General features: G+C 35.0%; 1 protein-coding gene across 5 annotated transcripts in view; it reads right to left on the bottom strand.

Annotated features, from left to right (window-relative positions):
• Positions 1–26610, bottom strand: part of AMN1 (antagonist of mitotic exit network 1 homolog) — a 70921-nt gene that overhangs the window by 22707 nt on the left and 21604 nt on the right. For all 5 annotated transcript variants that reach the window (XM_037845506.1, XM_037845507.1, XM_037845508.1 and 2 more), the window contains 4 exons: positions 14537–14669; positions 9175–9319; positions 7475–7692; positions 7103–7159 (listed from right to left, as the gene is read on the bottom strand). In XM_037845506.1, the coding sequence (XP_037701434.1) occupies positions 7103–7159; positions 7475–7692; positions 9175–9319; positions 14537–14669 (553 nt within the window). The remainder of the gene's footprint in view (positions 1–7102; positions 7160–7474; positions 7693–9174; positions 9320–14536; positions 14670–26610) is intronic.

The following is a 26610-nucleotide window of genomic DNA, read 5'->3' as shown; positions in this document are numbered from 1 at the left end:
TAACATGCACAATGTTGATGAATATCAAAAATACTATGCTAAGTAAAAGAAGTAAAAGAAAGAAGTAAAAAACAAAAGACAATATATGCTATGATTCCACTGATATGAAATTCTAGACAAGGCAAAACTGTAATGATGGAAAGAAAATCAGTGGTTGCCTGGGATAAGGGTCAGGGAGAAGAATATCTGCAAAGGGACAGGAGAAAGCTTTTTAGAGTGATGGAAATATTCTATATTTTGATTGTGGTGATGGTTATATGATTGATTGTTGATTACCAAAAGTCATCCATATGTACACTTAAAATGGTTGGATTTTACTGTATATAAATTATACCTCAGTAAAGTTTGAAAAAACTTTAAAAACACAGTTTTGAATAAAAAAAAATCAAACTGTAAAAGGACACAATATGAAACTATTATATAAAATTTAAACATATAAAACAATACTATATCCTGTTTATGGATCTATACATACATATAAAAAATATCCAAACAAGGACACATATACCTATTCATGACAGTAGTTACCTCTGAAGGAAGGGGGAATAAATGGGGTGGGGAGTTGTAAATGTAACATTTTATTTTAGAAAAAGAACTGAAGTAAAAGCAGAAAATGGTAAAATTTAAGTGGTAGTTCCAAAGGTCTCTGTATTTTTCCATGAGTTTGAAATATTATATATCCTTTTCTTGATGAACTAATTTTTAAATTTGCTTAAAACTGGGGAAAATGTTATTCTCCAGTTTAATTAACTAAAATGATACGAACAAGAAAACTAGAACTAATCAATAGACTCAGACATAAAAGTGAATGTTACCTTTAACAATTAACATTAAAACCTCAAATACTGAATTTTAAAAAAAAATTACTTTGAACCTCCTTTTCTCATAAGGTTTGCCCCAGGCCTCATTCACTTCAACTAGGGTACTCCAGTTAGCCCTCAATTAGAGCTAAGTTACTAAGAAATAACTACCTGCCCCTATCGCAAGAAAACTGCTGAGGGGCCCTTTTGTTCCTGCTCATCTCAATGGATATCCAGTTTCACTGAAATTTGTGTTCCAGAATGCTTAATCTAAACTGTGCAGTTCTCAGAACCTCTACTATTTTTTCTCCAAGCAGTTTTGTCCTCCCAAATTTTACAAAATTGCTACCAAAAACTCCTACTCTTGCTTAATCAAGTCAAAGCCATTTTCTTGGAGGTTGTCTTTCCTGCTGCACATTAATGAATAGAAACTTTTCTTTCCTTGTCTTCCAATAAATCCATGAAAACAGTCCAATTTTCTTTTTACATATAGGATATAATTTATTTCTCTTCTGAGACTGAGACATGTTCAGGCTAAATAAAAAATCACAGGAGACAATTATGAGTACTACTGTGGTTGACATATTTCCCTAAGCAATACATTTAGTTCTCTAACATGATAAAATAAAAGTTTATTGATTTTTCCCTAATTAGAAAAGTAACTGGAATTGCATAAATTTTAGAAATTACTAAAAATCATAAAGATGAAAGTAAACATTACTAACAATGCTACCACTGAGGGATAATCACTTTGAAATATTTCTTTCAAATCTGCCTTTCTCTCCATGTGTTCATTAATAGTTTTACTCATGAACAGATTTTCTTAGAATATGACCTTTGCTGTAGCTATTCTCCTTTGTTGAAACTACTGAAAGTTATTTTAATTAAGATATTAAAAACCATTTAGTATAAGGTTCTCTATTTGTTACTGAGGGGGGGCCAAAATATACTGTTTCCATCTCTGCTAAAATTTACCATCTGTTCATGCATGTTTTCCATCTTCCCCCTTAGATCTTTTAATATATTACCATGGTTATTTTAATGTCCCTATTGGGATAATTCTAAAATCTAGCCATCTCTGGGTCTGGTTCTACTGACTATTTTATTTCTTGATGATGGGTCATAATTTCTTTCTTTTCTGTGTGTCCTGTAATTTTCTACTGAATGCCAGATATGGAGTGTAGAAGAACGTAGAAACTGAGGTAAACAATATTTATGCCCAGAAATGGAAACACTTTCGTCAGGCTGTTGGTATGAGGAGATGAGTCAATCTAATCTGTAGTTGAGTTTTAGTTACGCTCAGTGCATCACGATCTCCAATTCCCTCCAGTAGTGTCTGCCACTTTCTTGTATTTAGTAGGAGGCCTCAAGTGCCAGCGGGTTTCTTTTCTCCTATTCAACACTCAGACTCCAGTGATGCTGAAAATCTGAACCACAGAATGGATCTCTCTAGTATTTTTCCCTTTCCCCTGTGGTAAACTGCTACACAGTACTGGAGTACTGGTGGGAGGGGGGCAGGGTTCTCTCAGTTCTAATCTGCCTTCAGACTTCGGCAAGCCCTATGAGCCTGTGTCTAGGGTGAAGGGGGTATCTCTCTCAACAGTCCCATTCTGCCCTCAGTGGTAGACCATCACTCCTGGCACTTGGTGTAAGTGAAAGAATTAGTTAGGCAGGATAGGAGGTCTTCCAGCTCTCCTATCCTTCCCTTAGTAACAGAACTCCCTACTGCCTTGTACTCAGTGGAGAGGATGAGAGCAGGAGGGTTTCCCATCCCTTCTCCAGTGTCAGACAACTGCTATCTTGTACTCAAAGCAGGGTTCACAGTTCAGAAAAATGTTTCTCAATTATCCTGCTTCCTCCTGTGTAACCTACTATCTCTCTCACTATTCTGATGATCAGATAGATTTGTGAACTACTGGTTTAAGTTATATGCAAGAATATATTTCTTGGCATTCCTAGATTCTAAGACTATATACACAACTTGACTAGGATACTGATTGAAATATATTATAGTTAAATAACTATAATAGCTTGTTTTCCTATAGTGTCTGCAAAAATTTTGAGGGATGATAACTAGGTTTTATACATCTTTGTAGCCACAGCCCCCACCAAATTATCTGGTACATACTAGAGACTCAACAAATGTTCAACAAATGTTTACTGAGTTAAGTTGGTTGACTTTTGAAACAGCATAAACAGTATGTGGTAAAATCATTTCAGGACCATTAGCCATATAGCTTGCCTCTACCTACATATATATTCCTTAGTAAGGGCAAATCAAGCAAAATTAGTCCTGAGATTCCAGAACCCATGCCCCTGGTAATGTCCTAGGAATTAGAGCCAAATACAGCAAAGACTAAAGCAAATTTGGTTTGTAGACTTTCAGATACTTTTATTGACTATGTGACACACTCAGCATATCAGGATTAGGTAAAATGATATCTCAGCTCCAAATATGAAATAATTTAGATAGGCCATCACAACCCATAGTTATACACAGTAACAAAGTAACCCCTGTGTGTACTGGAGTGGTCAAAGCCATACATGTACTTTCCAAATCCAATGTCAATACATAAAGAGAAGATAAATACTAAAATTCAACAGTTGATATAGCAGTTATGGGAAAGGTAGAGAATTCCAAATGTCAACAACTCCAATCACAAAGGGAGACACTAAAACATTGTTGAGGTTAAAGAAAAAGAAATATAAGATGGTTCAAAAGCACCTTAACTATAAACTCAAACAATTCTAATAACAATCACCAACTAAACCCAAGAAGTACAATCCACAGAGGAAAGCACAGGCCAAGGTGAAGTTTGGAATACCAACAAAGATCTTTGCTTTTGGAGCCAATCTTGAGCAGTGGGCTCCGTTTTTAAAGTCTTATCAATACATGCCTGTCAAACTGAGGCTTTCCTCCATCATCAGGATTTAGTGCAATTTAGAGATACTGCTTGTCACATAATTAAAAACATTAATGATAATGAAGAAAAGTCATAGCCAAAAATAAGGGAAATCTTCAGTACTTTAGACCATTATTGAAACAAATAAAAGATAGCTTCAATGAAATAAGTTAGAAGTATCTTACAACTATAGAGCAATAGATCCTGAAAACTTTCTATAATTAAAGTAGAATAAAATTGAAATTAATTATATACTATCCATTATTTCTAATTTAGGAAGTATAAAATGTTGCAGATAATATTTTTAATTACTATGCTTTTATACATTTTATTTTAGTCAATGTAAATAGTACTTATAAAGAATTCTATAAGTTCAAGGAACCTCAGATCCCTGAAACCCCATTTTTCTATAAGGTATTCTCTCAATCATGATATCATGTCATGGGAATTTTCAAGGAAGAAATGCCATAATCAATAGAGAAAATTAGAAAACTCAAAGTGTATATGAAAACTTAACAGATGATAAAGTAGACGCTCACAGATTATGAAGTGACACATTTAAAAGTGGAAACAGACAAAGATTATTAAGTACATGGTTTTGGAATAACAGATTAAGAATTTGGAAAAAATAATCTGAGTCACCCTTTTTGCCAGCAAAATACATTCCAAGAGAATAAAAGATATTTTAGAAATTCTCAGAAAGATTTCCTGAAAACATAATTGATCAAATCTTTGGAGGAATTATAACTTTCAAAATCTGGAAGTTACAGAAGAAATCACAAAAGGAAATACTGATATATTCAACTGCAAAAAATTTCAAAATCTGATATAAAAAAATTGGAAACAGCAGAGAAAATATTTATGGCAAATATGGCAGAAAATTATTAGTATCTGTGTTACTTATTCTTGATGCATTTTTAAAACACTTTAACAATTCTGGATGTAAGATTCATGAAATGGTTGATGTGTACATTTATGGTGGTAATGTTTCTTTTCTTCTTAAAAGTTGATATTAAATGGTGTACATACTATAATCAACAACATCTTAGAAATAAGGGAAATCTGGATGTATTGGAAGCCCATAAAAATTGAGGTGAAAAGCATCCATGATATAAACTGGCAAAGGCTATAAGCAGACAATTGCCCCAAGAAGAAATACAATTTGAGAAAGACTCAAGGAAAAGTGTTCAACCCAGGTACTATTTAAAGTATATTAAATTAAAGCATTTAAAAAAAAAAAAAAGGTAATACCAAATTCCAGCAAGTTGGGGTACCTGCAAAATTGTAAATTCACAACATAACCTTTATGGAAAATAATTAAGCAATCTGAATTTAGGACCATTTAAAAAAAGTATTTATACCTATTGATCCATTTGTACCATTTGGGAATTCATCCCAACAATGGAAAGAAAATGGTATGACCAAACATATGCTTATTTCTAATAGTTAAAAAATGGAAATAGTCTGAATTGCTAACAATAGAATAATAATTAAAGGAAAGTATAATATATCAATTGGACAGATTGTGCTTTCTGCTATACCACTGTCTAGAACAAAGCAGATGCTTAATAAATATTTGTTGAATAAATGAAATTTTATTCAGCAAATTAAACTTTTAATTGTGAAGAAACTTATGAAATCACTATAATGTAAAGTTAAGCATTTGATAACATTTTTAGAGGTATTACCATGTGTCTAGAAATGTGGTAAAAGCTGGGATGAACAAAATGATGAATAAAATGGTTCTTGTCCACTGGGAACTCAAAGACCATCAAGAATTTCAGAAACAAACATGATACTTGATAAATGGTGTACCACGTTAATCCTAAGTGCTTGGAGATCTTTAGGAGAGGTCCTTAGATTTTCAATCAGATTTATTTTCAAGTTATAAATAATTTAGCTACACTGATCATTTAATTTCACACAATAGAACAAATTAAAAGCAGCAGATTAAATCAGGCACATTATCCACAAGAGAAGTATCAGTCAAAAAAAGTAAAAAGTTTGTATTTCAATTTAGGTCAGAAACTGAAGGTCACAAAGATGCTATGAATCAAAGGTTAAAGTATATTCATTCTACTTTGTTTAAGAAAGGAATTAAGTTCTAGTCATTAGTTTTAGAAAGATTTCCATTAAAATGTTTTGCCACTTACAGGAACGAGCTTTGGAAAACTGAAAAAAAAAAAAAAAAAAGAAAAAGAAAAATTCAATGATATGGCACAATAATTACCAAGACTTATTGGTTACTGGAAGTTTTTCTAAATCTGCTTAGGTTTGTGGTCCTAATTTTATAATGCTGAAGTAAATGTGTAGGTATATGTCCTTTCACTGCATAACAACGTAATTTCCTGGTGATTTTAACTAGGAAGTGATAAAGGAGGTTAAGTGTTTGAGAACTTTAAAAATTGATGGTGATAATAATAGCATAATGGGGTTGTAACAATTAAATAAGGTAAAATATACAGCTGTTAGCACAAAAGCTGACATTTAGCAAGTGCCTATAAAATGCTAACATATTTTAAAATAGTAAAATTATGGCAGAGTTTATTGTCCCTACATTTAGGATACAATTTGGATGTTGGTATACGAAACATGGTAATTACTTAATAAAAAGATTTTTAATAATATATATGTGAGCAATACAAGCAGGACCCAAAAACATAAATTTCAAAAAAAGAGAATCTCTTTGGGCAATAATTCAAGGAGAAATATTCTGTCAAAAAATATGACACTGCCTTTCTATAATAACAGCAATTATTAACATTTATAATTCATTTATAGCCCCTTACTTCCAAAAAGGATTTGATTTGGCTTATTTTTAAAAAGTACAATTGTATTAAATAAGAGTGAAAAAAACAGTATCAATTGGGAAACGACTAAACTAAAATCCTCGGGTAAAAGACTTCTTAATAGATTCAGAAATAGGTTACAATTGCCTCATCAGTTATTGAATCCAAAGGATGAACACTAATTTATGATTACTTTAACTGATTGCTCAGTGTGGGTATCCACAAGAATGGGATGGTAAGAAAATAGTATTCCTGGTAGAAATATCAGTCAAACATGGAAATCCTAAAAAACATCACCTCGTATTTATAAACTTGCACAATCTTCATCCATACATACTATGACTATCTTTAAATTTGTTAGAAACTAATACTTCTGTAAAATAAGAACTCTCAATGAAAGTAAAATGGGATTTTATTTTAAAGTACTCTTTATCCCCCAACTTTACCAGTTATTCTTTATTCTGGGAATAAAGAGGTGGAGGAAAAATTTTAAAAGTCCACAGAAATAGCTATCTGATAATTAGGCATTCTTTGCTAGGTTTAAAAAATAATTTCTGAGGGTAATATAAAAATGTAGTTAGCATCATCTTTATAAAGATTTTTTAATTACCTCTAATTTCTTGGCACAAGGTCCATTGACAAGTGCAACCACACCATTGTCAGATACCTAAGCAAAGGGAAAAAGAAATAGAGCACACAAATGAGATGATGGAAGTAAAATTTTTTAAAATTACAGATCATTTAGAATATAGTTTTATTACCTACCTTTCAGTAAACACATGTTTTAGTCATACATACCTTCCACCCTAGATACTAAAAAATTGAGCAGACTATGCCAAACCATATTGCAATTATTTAACCACTGAAGCATGAAGAGGTTCGACAATTTCAACAACAAAAAAAATTATGTTCTGATTAGTCATAGAAATACACTGGGCAAACACATACAATCTATCTGTCTGAAGTCTATTTTTACATTTACCTGAGTAGCTGAAAAGTCAACACACTGCAGAAATGGGCAGTTTTCTCCTAATGCATGTAAGGACACATCTGTAATACCTAAGCAGCCACCCAAATCAATGATCTTTAGCAGCCGGCAGTTGAGTGCAAGAGCAAGGACTCCTTCATCAGTGAGATTGCAGCATCTTTTCAGAGAAGCTTCATGCAGGTACAAACAAGAAGAAGCCACAGCTTTTATTCCTGGGGGAAACATAAGTATATATCAGTGACATATATATGTATATATATGAGAAATGTGACTGATTTTCTTTTTAACAATCACCAATACTAACAATTCATCCAACTGTATGTTAGCCTTTTTCAAAGTAGTCCATCTGTGAGGATATATTTATTTTCCAGTGATGCTGTCATTATTTAAAACTCTTTTGGAATGTTTTAGGAATTCTCTATAAAGACTGTATTATATTCTTCAGAATACGTGCATTGATGGCAAGCCTTTATTGTTTAAGGTTAGATTTGCATTTAAGAGAAAGTCAAAAGTTGGTCAGAATCAAATCAGGTAACTAAATTATGGATGATTTTCCTTCTTGTTAAAACAAATGTTTTAAAGCAATAAAGTTAATTTTCTTCTGGACTCTGAAAGGAAACCGAAAGCTAAGTTGGTCAAATGTGGTTTACATGCTTATCTTTAAATTTCACACCTATACCTATGCATTCCTTCTTTCACTTTTTACTCTGTCCTCAAACTTGGATTTCTTTTCTATTGCCATGCTTCTTCTCTGTTAGCCTGGACCAATCTTACTTACTGAGAGCCAAGAAAAGAGAAGTTCTTAAATCTAACTAAACTGATGTAAATCACATGGAAAACTGGCACATGACACTGTGCCCCATAAATAATAGAGTACTTCAGGGCTCCTGAGTCCTTCAATCATGGACAGATATTGTAGCACTGTTAAAAGATACCTTTGCAGGCAAAATACACAAAAAGGAAGATGGTAAATTCACGAATAGGTCATTTTTATACCTTAAAAAAGTTATTTTATTTGTCAGAGTCCAACCTGGAAGTTCTTTGTAGTGAGTCATTACTTTTGCAGACATTTAAAAACTTACGCTTTTTGCAATACTATGAATGTCCTAACTTGCTAACCAAGATGACTGCAAAGTTTAGCCTACTATTAAAGCTTTCCAGAAACATAGCCATAAAAGTTCTTCTCTCTCAATTTAACCAGAAGAATGGTTTATATTGAAAAAAAGAAGGTAAAAGTCCACTAATTCATGTAATAGTGACAATGAAAATTGCAGTATATTTGACTATATAAACCTATGCACTGCACAGACTGATAGGAAAATGTCTGATAAATTTAACCTGATGATTGACTCTCTGTTGTAATAGTGCATCAAAAGAGTTTTAAATAAAACGTGAACTTAAATCTACACCAGGAAAAATAAATATGGTGGATAACTCTATATTTTAAACGTTTAAAATGCAAGATAGTGACTTACCAATGTATTTCTTAACTTTCAGCATTGGTGATAAAAATGAAATAAAATTTCTAATTTGGATTCATTATCATAGTCTAAATATTTTTATTGACAAATATAATTTATGTTTCTTTGACATCTTCATACTCTTGTTTGACATATTTCCCCCTTCTTTGTTCCAAAATTATACCAGGTGGGTGAATAGCAATCTACCAATTTATTCAGTGTTAGTAAACATACCTTCTGAAGTTATGGACATTCTGTTTTCTTTTGAGGAATTTAAATTTAATTTCTTCAGTTTTCTGCAGTTACACAGGTGCAGGAGAGCAGCATCTGAAATATCACAGCTACGTAGATCTAAAGTTTGGACTTGAGGATGTAAAATCTGTAACACGTACAGGATTTTGAAAAATTTGGTTATTCTATAAATATAAGTGTTTTCCCAAATTCAGTGTTTTGGTGAACATAACAGACAAGTGCCTGATAGAACGTATAGCAAAGAATATAGAAATGCATCTGCGTGAAGACAGATACATAAAGCAAGAAAAAAACCAAGCCTACGTCAAGCTTGAGGTACAGATTCTGGGCTCCCAAAGTCCTTACTGGGACACACACTGCACCGTTGAGATGGCTGGTGCACAGTAAGGACCTACTAGACTTGAGAAGCAGAAACAAGGTGGCTTTGAGTGCGTATCCTCTTCCAGGAGTTCCTGTCTGTTATTAGAGATCGCTAAGTGCCTCTTCCCTAAGCAGGTCTGAGTCTTTAATCACTTCTATACCAAATGCTTACAGGATACTAGTATTACTTATTTCGAACATTTATATTTTTCACTCTTATTTTCGGGAGCTAGTACAAACATCCAGTATTTCTGAATGTTTACTTGAGACTAACAAATAGCAGATCAAAATTTCCAAATATTTCAGCTTTAGACCATTCTTGAGCTATTTTTCCTTTCTTTTACTTTATTTTTTCCAAAATAGAAATGGATTTATTTTTATGAATATAAAATTAATGTATTATTATTGTAAAATATTCAGATCATATAGAGAAGGGTAAGGAGTAATAATTATAATAACGATAAGAATAATTATTTCTATTTTGGGGGCTTTGTCAGGACAAGTATTCTGCATTATATATATTATACCATTTAATTCTCTCTCACACACATACACATATATCCTTTAGAGACTGGTCACTGCCATTTTATAAATAAGGGGACTGAGGCAACAAGAACTTAAGTAGCCAACACAATGTTACGTAGCCATAAAGTAGCCAAGCTGGGATTTGAACCCAGGTCTCTGTGATTCCAAGGCCCATGTTTATTGATATTGTGGGGGTGGTGGCAAGACTGGTTTTCAGACTCTTCTACCCTTGCATGTCTTTTAAAAAAATTTTTATTATGGTGAAAAATATATAGCATAAAATCTATCACTTAAATAATTTAAAAATGTATAATTCAGTGGTATTGATTATATTCCAAATATCATGCAACCATTACCACTATTTTTTTCCAAAACTTTTTTATCACCCCAAACAAAAACTCCTTACCTAGTAAGCAATAACCCCCCATATTCCCCTCCCTCAATCCCCGGTAATCTCTAAACTATTTTATGCCTCTATGAATTTGCCTATTTTAGATATTTCATATAACTGGAACAATTCAATATTTGTCCTTTTGTGTCTGGCTTTTTTCACTTGGCATAGTGTTTTCAAGGTTCATCCATGTTGTAGCATGTATCAGAACTTCATTCCTTTTTATGCCAAAGCCTTTGCTTTTAAATACTATAATTAAACTTACCCATAATACCAACACCCAGGGATAATCATTATATTACTTTTGATGCTTTTGAGTTAAAAAAAAAAAAAAAACTCTTTGAAGAAAAATGTACTATAGTAGATGAGCACATTTAAAAAATTTAATGTGGTTGCATATTATTCCATTATATGCATGTATCATAATTTAGAAAATGCATCCCACATTGTCAGACATTTACATTGGACATTTAATTTGATTTAGGACAAAATATAGTGTAGTAATTAAGAACATGTAATCTAGAGGCAGACTGCCTGAGATGGAACCCCATAACTGTGATCCAGTTCTGTTTTCTCTCTGTACTTCATATTTCTCACAGGACTATACATATACCAGTGTGCTATTATCAGAGCAGTGCTTGTTTCATTTTGATCACAATCTCTGAGGAGAAAGTGTGGTAGTCATAGCAATTAGCAGTACAAGACTCTGCAGACAGTGGTGATGGCTTTAAACTCGAAGAAAATATTTAAATGTAAATAGTGCAGAAACGCTTCAACTAGTCTTTTCAGTTTTTGAAACAAGAATAGCAAAAATACTAAAGATAATGCAGCAATAATACTAAAGGAAATTATTTACCATGTTATTCAACAACCTCAAAAATTGAGAGGCTGAGAGTGAAGTTCTAACTTGAGTAGCTGTTTGGTAGGGTGAGGTATGACTATGGCTTTCTGGTGTTTGGGGCTCTCTACCTCAGCCTCCCATCTACATCCCAGCCTGCCAGTCCCCACCCCAGTTCACCAAGACAAATACAGATTGGAGCCTGGACTCCATACTTTATTCTTATCACCACCAGAGAGAGTACACAGGGGTGCATATGCTTACGGGTCAAAACAAGACATCCAGAGAGCACAACTATTTCAAGAGAAAAACAAATTGGACTACTGATTCCATCAGGAGTAGAGGAATTAGAACACAGAGATGAAGAATATTAATAAACATAAAAACACACTAAAAGAAAAAAAGGAAGACGTTTACAATATAAAATAAGAACAAGAAACCACAGAAAGGTGAAGTGAAAATATTAGGTATGAAAAGTATAAGATGAAATAAGAACGCTATTGATGAGATAATAATAGACTAACTGAGAAACAATTTAGCAAGTGGGAAGGAAGTGGAATGGAGAAATAGAAATATACATATAAAAGAATGCATAAGAGAGATGAAGGATTAAAGTAGAAATACTAACATTTGGATAATAAGAGTCTCAGAAAAATAAAAATGGAGAGGATAAAATATTCGAAGGCATAATGGAGAAAAATTTCTCAGAATTAAAGATGAAAAATCTCATACTGAAAGGACCAATACCAACAGGGTCCAAAGAGGGTGATTCTTCTTTCAGAAAAATATAAAAATCCTTGAATTCCTTTCTCATTATATGAGGTTTTGTATGTGTATGTTTGTGTGCATGGGGGTTGGGGGGGTGGGGTTGCTGTTCTTTTTAGAAAGAAACTTGTACCTTTACCCTTTGTGTAGCATATTGACCTTTGTGGACTTATTATTACATTTGCCTGCCATAATTTTTGAGTATCAATATGATACTCAACAAAAGAACTCATTTTTCTTTTTTTTTTTTAATTAAGAAATGAACTAACTTCCCATCCTTCTACTCCTGCTATTTTAGAGAAACAGGATAGCATACATATAAAGTTGAATCATTAATTATTTCATTTTATGATCAAGGGCTTAAAAATACATTCTTATTACATTTTGTTAAGAAAAATTACACAAAATTTGGAAAAAAGTCAATAAAAGATTACATCATCTTTTACAAAACCCTGAGCATAGTCTAAGAAGCCCACCTAATGGTGGTCAACTGACTTTGGAAAGAGTAACATTGTTAGCTATTTACTATTAATTAGGGTGCAGATCCTAATTACTTCACAATTCTTTAAAGTGAGATGCTAACTTGTAGAAAACTGATATAATGCAAATGTTTTGTGCTGGTTTTTTTTTCTATAGAGAAGTAAAGATTTCTGTTCAAGAGGGAAGACAGCCTCAGTGGTTAGTTTCATTATCCTGTAAGACATTATCCAATTTTGCATCTAACTTAGTAACCTTATTCCAGCATTGGTTTTTCACTATGTGGGTGGGTGGATGGATGATGAGTTTCTCGATTCCTACTGGATCTTTTATTGAATTATTTCAAACTTTGGCACATGCTTACTATTTGTATGAGAATTATGTTTTTAACATTTTTAGAATTATATTTTGACATACTGAAAGATTAGTGCAAAGGGATAATTTTCACACAGCCTGACTTTCACAAAGTTAATCAAGCAAACTATTTAACGATTAGTTGTTTTTTTTTTTTTTAACGGTGCATTACATTAGTTATTTTATTAATGCCATGTTACTCAAGATATTCTCTGGATAAGTGCTAATAGTAAAACAAGCAGGATTCTCAGACACAAAATAATGTGGTGGTAATAGAATAACAAATAGTTTTTTACAAAAAAAAAAAAAAAAAAAAAAGCAACCAACCTCTCACTATTTCTAACAAGAGTCTCTGAAATTAGGCCTCCTCTCTTCCATTAGCCCAGCTTCCCAGAGGATCCAGATTCCTATTCAGACCTGGCTATCCTCTCAGTTTCAAGTTCACATGACCCCATTTCCAAGCAACACATTAGTTACTCTGAAACAGTACTCATAAAACCCCTGCCACTGGTTACTTTTACCATCCATTTTATGAATAACAGAAGTGAGGCTCAAAGTCACAAAAAGTGGCAAGCTGGAATTTAAATTCCAGTTGGGGGATGTTACTTACTGCCTTAAAGAAAGCCAATTAAAAAACATGTCCTGATGAAGGTTAGATTAGTTGGAGGGAAGGACATTAAGTATAAATTAGCAGGGATGAAGTATCCAGAAGGAGACTCATTTAGAAGAATGATTTTTAACTGCTGAGTGTTATCCATTAACAGATTATAAACTCAATTTACAAGGTTGTGATCAAAAATTTTTAAATGAATAAGACATTATAGAATAAAATAGAAGAGTGCTGGTATATCACGGAGACAAGGGCAGTAACTGAAAGAATGGTGGAAGAAGATTTTTAGGAACTATTACACAAGGACATTTTGGTTTATCTGGGAAAAAAAAAAACCTGATGATTTACTGTATTTTAAAATGATTACTAATCCTACTACATACTAATCAACCACATGTGCCAGTTTGGATGTATTATGTCCCCCAAAACACCATTATCATTGATGTAATCTTGTGGGGGCAGATGTATTAGTTTTGATTAGGTAGGAATCTTTGAGTGTTTCCATGGAGATGTGACTCAATCAACTGGGCGAGACCTCTGACTGGATTTCCATGGAGGTGTTACCCCACCCATTCAGGGTGGGTCTTTATTAAATCACTGGAGTCCTATAAAAAGAGTTCACAGACAGAAGGAGCTCAGAGCAATTAAGAGTGACATTTTAGAGCAGCTGCAAAGACGGCTTTGAAAGCTGACATTTTGGAGAACACCATTTTGAATCGCAACCTGGGAGGAAGCAGATGCCAGCCACGTGCCTTCCCAGCTAACACAGGTTTTCTGGATGCCAATGGCCTTTCTCCAGTGAAGGTACTCTGTTGTTGATGCCTTACTTTGGATACCTTATGGCCTTAAGACTGTTAACTGTGCAACCAGATAAACCCCCTTTATAAAAGCCAATCCATTTCTGGTGTTTTGCAAAACAGCATCAGCAACCAAAACACTACATTTGGACTGCTCTAAAAATCTGAAACCATATCTAAACAGTAAAAATCTAAAATGCTTGATTTAAAGTTATAGATACTCTTACCTCACTTATATTTGAATCTGTTATCTGTCCCTGCATGCTCATTATTTTTATCAGTCTATCTTTTATGTTGGGAGGCAAAGGCTTAATGTCTGCGATATATCTGGAAATATTCTTCATGAAGCACCAAAGGCACCTGAAATACAAATATAATGTAGTAAATTACACTGTATGATTCCTAACACTTTTTTTAATGTTGTTTGTTAGCACTTAGCCCTTTCATAAGGGCTAAATTATGTACATGTACATAAAGGTATACATTTTATATTCATATTTAGAACACCAGCTCTATACAATTCAAAAGTGTGGTCTATGCTCAGTTATTCAGATGCTCTTTCTCTACATTTTCCCCCAGCATACCTTATTTATTAAAGTCATCTTAATGACAAAAAAATTGTTTTTCCTGTCAATATCTCCAACTCCTAAGATACATATACCACCAGGACTTCAGTCATATATTCCTAAATAAACATATAACTGTGGTCCACTAATTTAAACGCTTTCTCTCTTAATCCTGCCAACTTATTTTCAGTATTTTTCTTCAAAATTATGTTGGTATATTAATTTCCTAGGGGTGCTAAAACAAATCACCACAAACTTGGTGGCTTAAAACAAGAGAAATGTAGTCTCTGACGGTTCTGGAGGCCAGAAGTCCAACACCATAAGGCCCAGGTGCTGCAGGGCTGCCTCCCTTGGAAGGCTCTAGGGATGGACCCTTCCTTGCCTCCTCCTGCTCCTGGTGGCTTCAGGCGTTCTTTGGTTTGTGGCAGCAAAACCCCAATCTCTGCTTCTGTCTTCACACGGTCTTCCTCTCTGGTTTCTCTTTTTCTCTTCTCTTCCAGGAATACTTGTCACTGGATTTAGAGCCCACCCTAATCCAGGATGAGCTCATCTCCAGATCCTTAACTTAATTACATCTGCAAATACCATTTTTCCAAATCAGGTTGCCTTCACAGGTTCCAGGTGGACATACCGTACCCACTACAATCAGAAATTAAATCACTAGAGAAAGAATTATAACCTCAAAGATTCCTCAAATAGTACAAATCAGTGAGACCAAACTCAGGGTTGTATATGCAAGAAGTAGAGTAGGCAGAGCAGACAATAACCAAAAAGAAGTGATTTAGGAATTGTCAAGACTCATTGGAATAACATTTCTCATATGGGGCTTGAATTCCAACCATCTGAGAAACTCATTCTTTAATAAATAAATAAAAACAAATCTTATTTAATTTCTGTATATAACCCCCACTACACATACAAAGTATTCCATTCATGATTAAATGTCATCCTATACTTAAATTTTTTTTTGGTGAAATCTTTACCTTTTCCTTTTCCTCTCTTGGTTGTCTGAATCTGTCCTTCTCGAATCCTTTCCCTCTTCTACACACACACACACACTCACACATACATTTACAGGGTTCGGCGGTTGTTATTTTATAAAATGGCCCCATAGTATACACACTTTTCTGTATCTTCTTTCATTCAAGAATACCTTGTGGAAATTCCTCCAAAGCATCAAGTGTAGTTCTAATTTTCCTTGAATGGTGTGATGGTTAGGTTCACGTGTCAACTTGGCCAGGTTATGGTACCCAGGTGTCTGGTCAAGCAAGCACTGGCCTAACTGTTACTGCAAGGACATTTGTGGCTGGTTTATTAAATCATCAGTCAATTGGCTGCAGCTGTGACTAATGATGTCAATGAAGGGCGTGTCTTCCACAATGAGAGAACCAGTCAGCTGGATTTAATCCAATCAGTTGAAGACTTCTAAGCGAGACAGATAGAGGACCTTCACTTCTCTTCAGCTGACCAGCAAAGCGTTTCCTGAGGAGCTCGTTGAAGTTACCAGTTTGCTGCCTGAATGTAACTCTTCATTGGAGTTACCAGTCTACTTGCCTGCCCTATGGAATTTGGACTCGTGCATACCCACAGTTGCATGAGACACTTCTATAAATCTTATATTTATAGACATCTCTTGTTGATTCTGTTTCTCTAGAGAACCCTAACTAATACAAATGGCTACGTGATGTTTCATAGTGTAGAGGATTTGTTTAGTTATTTCCCTTATGATGAGTATTACCACGGTTTCTTTATGTTAATATGTGCTATCAGATTGTTGCCCAGAAAATCTAATATTCACATTTCTATCTAAATATTGGAGGGTACCTTTGTCCTCACATCTTTCCAGCAACAAGCACAATCATTCTTACACACATACATATATATATATATATATATATATATATATATATATAATTTCCCCATTTATTTAGCTTTATCTCCATTCCCTATTCCTATCCTCCATCACTCCAGGAAACCATTTAAATGTTTAATATATACTCTTTTTCATATATCCTTTTAACATGCTCGTTGCATGCAGGCATTTCTAATGTATGTTTACAGTATTTTGTCATAGATTTAATTCTCTTTAGTATTTCACTCAGTACTGTTTTTACGATCTACCTATTATTTAAAATTTTGGAAGTTCTGATGGATGAAAAGTGGTATCTGATTATTACTTTAATTTGCATTTCTTCAATCACTAGTAAATTTGAACATCTTTTTATGAATTTGGCTATCTGGATATGCTTTACTATACATTGTTCATATTCTTTACTCATTTTGCTATTTTTTTGACAATTTATAAGAGCTTTTTGCATACTATTGCTAATATTAACTATTTTTTTTGCCATTAGAACTAGAAATATTTTCCCCTAGATTTATCATTTATCTATTTGCTTTCCTCAGGTTCTCTTTTTCTTTTTTTAATGAAATCTTATTGAGATATATTCACATACCAGACAGTCATCCAAAGTGTACAATCAATTGTCTAAAGTACCATTATATAGTTGTGCAATGATCACAATTAATTTTTGAACATTTTCATTACCACAAACACAAAAAAAGAATAAGAATAAAAATTAAATTAAAAAAAGAACACACAAAACATCTCATTCCCCCATTCCTCCCCATTATTCATTTACTTTTTGTCCCCATCTTTCTACTCATCGGTCCATACACTGGATAAAGGGACTGTGAGCCAAAAGATTTTCAAATCACAGGGTCACACAGTGTAAGCTATATAACTATACAACAACTGTCTTCAAGACTCAAGGCTCCTGAGTTGCAGTTCAACACTTTTAGATATTTCCTTCTAGCTATTCTAATACACTAAAAACTAAAAAGGGATATCTATACAATGTTTAAGAATAACCTCAAGAATGTCCTCATGACTCCATTTGAAATCTCTGCCACTGAAACTTTCATTTCTCTTCCCCCTTTTGGTCAACAAGACTTTCTCAATCCCTCAATGCTGGGTCCAGGCTCATCCCCAGGAGTCATCTCCCATGTTGCCAGGGAGATTTACACACTTGGGAGTCATGTCCCATGTAGGGAAGAGGGCAGCAAGTCTACCTGCTAAGTTGGCTTAGAGAGAGAGGCTACATCTGAGCAACAAAAGAGGCTCTCTAGGGGTGACTCTTAGGCACAATTATAAGTAGGCTTAGTCTCTCCTCTGCAGTAACAAGTTTCATAAGGGCAAGCCCCAAGATCAAGGGCTCAGCCTTCTAGATTGGTAGTCCCCAATGCTTGTGAGAATATCAGTACTTCCCCAGGTGGGAAAGTTTAATGTTTCCACATTTTTCCCCAGTCCCTCAAGGGGGCTTTGTAAATACATTTTTATTCTCTGCCCAAATTTCTCTGGGATGTATTGGGGCTTCACGCTAACCTGCACAAACCAACCAGATCTCACTCTCCATTCAAAGTTCCATGTAATTATGATGTTTGAATAAACTGACCACACAAGCTAAATTATATAGTTTGCTACAGAAAACATAGATTTAGCATGAAATAAACATCTCTTCCTTTGGTCTCACACAGAAGTTGAAGTTTTAAAAACTCCGTCAATATCGTCTTTTACCCTTTAGTCTGATTTACCTTAGTCCTTCCTAACCAAGTCCATTTCGTTCATATCTCTAATTGAAGTCTGATCTCTTTCAGTTTCTTTAACATTTGCTGTATGGGGTAATGCTGACATTCAGAGCTGCTGAATTCTGGCTCTGAGACTCAGGTGTCACACAGATACCTAAAGTTCCAGGGACCGCCCAGGTTATACACAAAGATTTCAGCATCTCCGAACTTAGAAATAGCCATTACACCTCAGGAACAGATGTCACCGCTGTAAGAGCTTACAATCTAGGAACCTTTACCATAAGCCTTCCTCTGAAAACCTATGCTCTCAGATTCAATTCTCAGAGTTTGCACATTATGGTTAGCCCATATTAGTGAAGCATTATAATGTTTGTCTTTTCATGTCTGGTTTATTTCATTCAAATATGGTCCTCAAGGACCACTCACCTAGTTGCAGATTTCACAACTTCATTCTTTCTTGTAGCCGCTCAATATTCCATTGCATGTATACACCACTGTTCGCCATTCTGTTCATCAGTCGATGTACCTCAGGCCACCTCCATCCATTGTGAATCATGAATACTGCTGCGAGAAACCCCACTGGGCAAATGTCCACTGGTGTGCCTGTTCTCAGTTCTTCCAATTATATACCCAATAACGAGATTGCAGAACCATATGGCAACCCCACATACTAGGCTTCCTGTGGAACCACCACACTGCCCTCCAGATGGGCTGTACCATTCTACTTCCCCATCAACAGTGATTAGGTACATCCTTCTCTCCACATTTTCTCCAGCACTTGTATCCCTCTGTTTATTTTTTAAATGGTTTTATTCACACACTATGCATTCCCTCCAAAGTAAACAAAGCCTCCCGGAATAATCAAGTAATTATGCATTCCTCACCACAGTCTATATGAGGGCATTTCCATTTCTTCCACAAAGAAAGAGGAAGAGCAGAAAAAAGAAGAAAAAAGAAAAAAAAGAAAAAAAAATGACCAAAAGAAAAAATAAAATAAAATATAATAAAAATGTCAGACAACAACACCAACACCAAGAGTCCCATACTCTTCCCTTATATCCCCCTCTTGTAGACATTTAGCTTTGGTATATTGCCTTTGTTTCAATTAGTGGATTGTGGCAGCCTAATTTCAATCTCATCTCATAATATGGCCATCTTCTCCTTGTGTGTCTCCATCTTCACATGGCATTTTCTTCTCTGAGTCTATGTCTTTTTTTTTTAACATTTTTTTATTTTGAAATAGAACATATATACAGAAAAGTGATAATTTTCAAAGTAAGATTTAACAATTATAGAACAAATTTCAAATAATGTTATAGGTTACAGTTCTACAATTTCAGTTATTTCCTTTTAGCTGTTCTAATACCCTAGAGACTAAAATAATAATAATAATATATTTATATAAAGATTCAGTATTCACAATACTTTGTTAAATCTTATCTTGTCTGTTGCTAATCCTCCCTCTTGTTTGGTCACTGTCTCAATCTTCAGGGATATCTGGACAATGTCCACCCTAACTTGTTCATATTGAAAAGGGGTGTCAACATTATGGCGAAGGGTGATACACCCAGTTGATGTTCTGAAGAGGCTCCTGCCTCTGGGTTTGGGGACTTATCTGGCATAGAAACACTGCAGAAATTAAGTTTCTGAGAAATAAACTTGGTGAGTGAACCTTTTATAGAGTCTCTGTGATGGTTTAGGTTCATGTGTCAACTTGGCCAGGTTATGGTACCCAGTTGTCTGGGTCAAGCAAGCACTGGCCTAACCATTACCACAAGGACATTGGTGGCTGGTTAATAAACCAGAAGGCTGGTTTATTAAGTCATTAGTCAATTGATTATATCTGTGGCTGATTAAATCAAGGAAAGGAGTATCGTCTGCAATGAGAGAATTAAATCAGCTGGATTTAATCCAATCAGTTGAAGACTTTTAAGGGAGGAGAAAAGGAGAAAATTTCACTTCTTCATCAGCCAGTCAGCCTCTCCTGGGGAGTTCATTGAAGACCTTCATCAGAGTTGTATAATTTGGACAGAATTTGGATTCGTACATCCCCACAGTTGCATGAGATGCTTTTATACAATCTAATATTTACAGATCTCTCCATCTGATTCTATTTCCCTAGAGAACTCTGACTAATATACTCTATGATAGGGACCTGGGTATTCTTTAGGATTTGGGGGAGTACTGTTGATTTGGATTTGGCATACTGTGGCCATTTGGAATATCTAGCTGAAGCTTGCATAAGAGTAGCCTCCAGGATAGCCTCTCAACTCTATTTGAAATCTCTGAGCCATTGAAACCTTATTTTCTTACCTTTCTTTCCCTTCTTTTAGTCAAGAATGCACTCTCAATCCCTCAATGCCCAGGCTAGGTTCATTCCTGGGAGTTGTGTCCCACGCCACCAGGGAGACTCACTCTCCTGGGAATCATGTCCCACATAGGGGGGAGGATACTGAATTTATTTGCAGAGTTGGGCTTAGAGAAAGGCCACATCTGAGCAACAAAAGAGGTTCTCTGGAAGTGACTCTGAGGAATGATTATAGGTAGGCTTAGCCTCTCCTTTACAACCATAAGTTACACAAGAGCAAGCCTCAAGATTGAAGGCCTGATTTATTAAATAGGCGATTCCTAATTTCACAAAGCATATATTCTGTTCAAGATAAACAATCAATGTTTCACCATCTTCACTTAGTTGTTGTACAATCATCATCACTCTAAATTTTAAACAGTTATCATAACCGAAAACACCCCAAAGCTCTTATCACCCTCTAATTCTTTATCCCTAGTATTATTGTGGTGCTAGTAAGATATTCCTATTAAATATAGTCCACAGTATGCAATAGGTAGTTTTTCCCATATACCGCTCTGTTGTTAACTCTTTGTACCAGTGTTGTACCATAAAAGTAGATCCTGCAAGCACTTATTAAATTTGTAGTGCTATTCTGTGGGATACATGCCTTTAAACAACCCTTTCAATCAAATTCCCCTTCAGTACAGCACTGATACTTATAATCCCATTAATGAAACATCATCACCCTGTTTATTCCCATATCCTAAAGTTCATCCTTGTTAACAGGCCTGTACATATTAGATAATCACTCCCCTTCTCTAGCTTCTGTCTATTTGTAGGTCGCCTATAGCCTACATTTTAAAACACTGATTGTAAATTATTCAGGGAGTTCATATTAGGGATAACATAAATAATATCTCTCCTTTTGTGTCTGACTTCATTCACTCAGCATTATGTCCTCAAGGTTTATCTATGTTGTCATATGTTTCAAGACCTCATTCCTTCTTACTGCTGCATAGTATTCCACCATATGTATGTACCACATTTTGTTTATCCACTCATCTGCTGAAAGACACTTGGATTGTTTCCATCTCTTGGCAATTGTGAAAATGCCACTATGAACATTAGTGTACAAATATCTATTTGTGTCACTGCTTTCAGATCTTCTGAGTATACGTCAGGTAGTAGAATTGCCAGATTGTAGGGTAACTCTATTATTTAGTTTTCTGAGGAACTACCAAACAGTCTTCCACAGCGACTGTGCCATTATACCTTCCCATAAGAAGTGGGTAAGAGTTCCAATTTTTCCAAATCCTTCCCTGCATTTGTAGTTTCCTATTTGTTTAATGGCAGCCATTCATATTGGTGTGAGATTATATCTCATTGTGGCTTTGATTTGAATTTCCCTAACAGCTAGTGAAGATGAACATTTTCTCATTTTTATTTTTATTTTTTTTAGCCATTTGTACTTCCTCTTTGGAAAAATGTCTTCTCATATATTTTGCCCATTTTATAATCGGGCTGTTTGTACTACTGTCATTGAGTTGTAGGATTTCTTTATATATGCTGGGTATCAGTTTCTTATCACATATATGGTTTCCAAATATTTTCTCCCATTGAAATGGCTGCCTCTTCACCTTTTTGACAAAGTCCTTTGAATCACAGAAGTTTTTGATTTTGAGGAGTTCCCATTTATCTGTTTTGTCTTTTGTTGCTTGTGCTTTGGGTATAAAGGTCTAAGAAGCTACCTCCTATTACTAGGCCCTGAAGATGTTTTCCTGTATTATCTTCTAAGAGTTTTATTGTGCTGTGTCTTATATTGAGGTCTTTGATCCACTTTGAGTTAATTTTTGTGTAGGGTGTGAGCTAGGGGTCCTCTTTCATTCTTTTGGATGTGGATATCCAGTTCTCCCAGTCTTGTTCGTTGAAGAGCCTGTTCTGTTCCAGTTCAGTGGATTTGGGGGCCTTATCAAAAACCAGTTGACCATACCGAGGCCTCGATCTTGGAGCTTTCCCTTGTGAGGCTAGTTGCTGCAAGGGAGAGGCTAAGCCCACTTATAATTGTGCCTAGGAATCCTGCTGCCCCCCCCCCCCCCAGAGAGCCTGTTTGTTGCTCAGATGTGGCCCCCTCTCTCTATAAGCCCACTTAGCAGGTGAACTCACTTCCCTCCCCGCCACGTGGGACATGACAGGGGGGTTTAAATCCCCCTAACAATGTGGGAAATGACTCCTGGAGATGACCCTGGACCCAGCACTGTGGGAATGAGAGGATCTTTTTGACCAAAAGGGGTAAGAGAGATTAAATAAGGTTCCAGCGGCTGAGAGATTTCAAACGGAGTCAAGAGATCACTCTGGAGGGTATCCTTATGTGCTATACAGATATCACCTTTTATTTTTATATTTATATTTTATATTTATATTTTTTGGAATGGCTAGAGGGAAATACCTGAGGTTGTCAAACTGCAACCCAGTGACCTGGATTCTTGAAGATGATTGTATAACTATGCAGATTGCATAGTGTAACTGTGTGACTGTGAAAACCTTGTGGCTCACACTCCCTTTATCCAGTGTATGGACAGATGAGTGGAAAAACAGGGACAAAAATTAGATGAAGCATGGGGGGGGGAGATGGAGGTGATGGAAAGATTTAGGTGTTCTTTTTTACTTTTATTTCTATTTTGGAGTAAGGAAAAGGTTCAAAAATTGATTCTGGTGATGAACGCACAACTGTATGATGGTGCTGTGGATGACTGTAGGGTGTGTGACTATATCTCAATTAAACTGCATTAAAAAAAAGGAAATGAACAATGGGGGAGGAGGGGAATGGGATGTTTTGGATGTTCTTTTTTATTTTAATTTTATTTTTTGGAGTAATGAAAATGTTCAAAGTTTGTGGTGATGAAAGCACAACTATATGATGATACTTGTGATCAACTGATTATACACTTTGAATGATTGTATGTTATGTGATTATATCTCAATGAAATTGCATTTAAAAAAATCAGTTGACCATTGATCTGGGGGTCTATTTCTGAACTCTTGATTCAATTCCATTGATTAATATGCCTATCTCTGTGCCAGTACCATGCTGTTTTGACCACTGTGGCTTTATAGTAGGCTTTAAAGTCAGAAAGTGTAAGTCCTCCCACTTTGTTTTTCTTTTTTAGAATGTTTTTGGCAATATGATGCCCTTTTCCCTTCCAAATAAATTTGATAACTAGGTTTTCCAAGTCTGTAAAATAGGTTGTTGGAATTTTGATTGGAATTGCATTGAATCTGTACAAGAGTTTGGGTATAATTGACATCTTGATGACATTTAGCCTTCCTATCCATGAACACGGAATATCTTTCTACCTAAGTAGGTTCTGTTCCAATTAGCTAATGCTGCCATTATGCAAAATACCAGGATATAAAGGGGAGTTATTTGGTTACAAATTTACAGTCTGAAGGCCATGAAAACATCCAAATTAAGGCATCAACACAAGTATATCTTCACCGAAGGAAGGCCAATGGCATCTGGAAAACCTCTGTTAGGTGTGAAGGAATGTGGCTGGCATCTGCTTGCTCCCAGGTTGTGTTTCAAAATGCCATTCCCCAAAATGTCTCTGGGCTTAGCTTCTCAGGGAAAACTCTAGGCTAGCATTTCCAAGTAGTCAGCCAAAGTCTGCATTCAATGGCTGTCTACAAAATGTTTCTCTAAGCTGCAGCTCTCCTCTGTCTGAGCTCTTATAGGGCTCAGGTAAACTAATCAAGACCCACACTAAATGGGTGGGGCCTCACCTCCATGGAAATAATCTAATCAAAGGTATTACCAACAGTTGGGTAGATCACATCTCCATGGAAACAACCTAATCCAAAGATTCCAACCTAATCAACACTACTATGTCTGCCCCCACAAGACTGAATTAAAGAACATGGCATTTGGGGGGACATAATACATCCAAACCAGCACAGGTCCTCTTTGATTTCTTTTAGTAAACTTTTGTTATTTTCTTTACAAAGATAGACATCTTTAACATCCTTGGTTAAGTTTATTCCTAGATACTTGATTCTTTTAGTTGCTTTTGTGAATGGAATTTTTTTCTTAATTGCCTCTTCAGTTATGTCATTACTAGCGTATAAGAACATTACAGACTTTTGCACATTAATCTTGTATCTTGCCACTTTGCTGAATTTATTAGCTCAAGTAGCTTTGTTGTTCACTTTGCAGGATTTTCCAAATATAGGATCATATCATCTGCAAATACTGACAGTTTTAGTTCTTCCTTTCCAATATGGATGCCCTTTATTTCTTTGTCTTGCTGAATTACTCTGGCTAGAACTTCCAGCACAATGTTGAATAATAGTGGAGACCGTGGGCATCCTTGTCTCATTTCTGATCTTAAGTCTCTCACTGTTGAGTACTATGCTGGTTGTGGGTTTTTCATATATGCCTTTTATCATAATGAAAAAGTGTCCTTCAATTCCTATATTTTGAAGCGTTTTTATCAAAAAGGGATGCTGCATTTTGTTAAATGCTTTTTCAGTATCTATCGAGATGATAATTTGATTTTTCTTTTTCGATTTCTTAACATTGATTTTCTTATGTTGAACCACCCTTGCATATCTGGAATAAACCCCACTTAGGCATGGTGTATAATTCTTTTAACATGCCTTTGGATTTAATTTGCAGGTATTTTGCTGAGAATTTTTGCATCTATATTCATTAGGGTGATTGACCTGTAGTTTTCCTTTCTTGTAGCTTCTTCATCTGCTTTTGGTATTGCAGTGATGTTAGCTTCATAAAAATGAGTTAAACAGTGTCCCTTTTCCTTAAAATTTTTGAAAGAGTTTGAGTAGGAATGGTGTCAGTTCTTTTTGAAAAGTTTGGTAAAATTCCCCTGTGAAATCATTTGGCCTTGGGCTTTGATTTGTACGAAGATTTTTGATGACTGCTTGGATCTCTTTACTTGTGATTAGTTTGTTGAGGTCTTCTATTTCTTCTCAGGTTAGTCTAGGCTGTTCATGTGTTCCAAAGAATTGTCCATTTCCTCTAAGTTGTCTAGTTTGTTGGCATAGAATTGTTCATAGGACCCCCTTAAGATTTTAAAAATTTCTTTGGGATTCATAGCAATGATTTCTGATTTTGTTTATTTAGGTCTTCTCTCTTTTTGTCAATCTTGTTGATCTTCTCAGAGAACCATCTTTTGGGTTTACTTTCTCTCTCTATTGTTTTTCTGTTTTCCAGATCATTTATTTCTGCCTTAATCTTTATTTCTTCTCTTCTACTTGCTTTAGGGTTAGTTTGCTGATCATTCTCTAGCCTCTTCAGGTCTTTAGTTTTAGCTCTTTCTTCCTTTTTAATGTATGTATTTAGAGCTATAAACTTCCCTCTCAACCCTGCCTTTGCTGCATCCCATAGTTTTTGATATGATGAGTTCTCATTTTCATTCTTCTCCAGATTTTTAATGATTTTTCTTGCAATTTCTTCTTTGACCCACTGAGTGTTTAGGAGTTCGTTGTTTAACTGCCATATATTTGTGTAAGTTCTAGCTCTTTTGGTGGTTATTGATTTCCAGCCGCCTTCCATTGTGGTCAAAGAATGTGCTTTGAATAATTTCAATCTTTTAAGATTTGTTGAGACTTGTTTTGTGCCCCAGCATATGATCTATCCTGAAGAACGTTCCATGAGCACTAAAGAAAAATGTGTATCCTGGTATTTCGGGTTGCAATGATCTATATTTGTCTAATTCATTTATCACATTGTTTAGAGTCTCAATTTCCTTAGTGGTCTTCTATCTAGTTGTTCTACCTATAGAAGAGAGTGGTGTATTGAAGTTTCCCTCTATTATTGTAGAAACATCTATTGCTCCTTTCA

Source organism: Choloepus didactylus, chromosome 8, assembly GCF_015220235.1.
Source record: "Choloepus didactylus isolate mChoDid1 chromosome 8, mChoDid1.pri, whole genome shotgun sequence".
NCBI lineage: Eukaryota > Metazoa > Chordata > Mammalia > Pilosa > Megalonychidae > Choloepus > Choloepus didactylus.
Note: the sequence above shows the minus strand (reverse complement) of the source record. Positions and strands in the feature narration are given on the sequence as shown.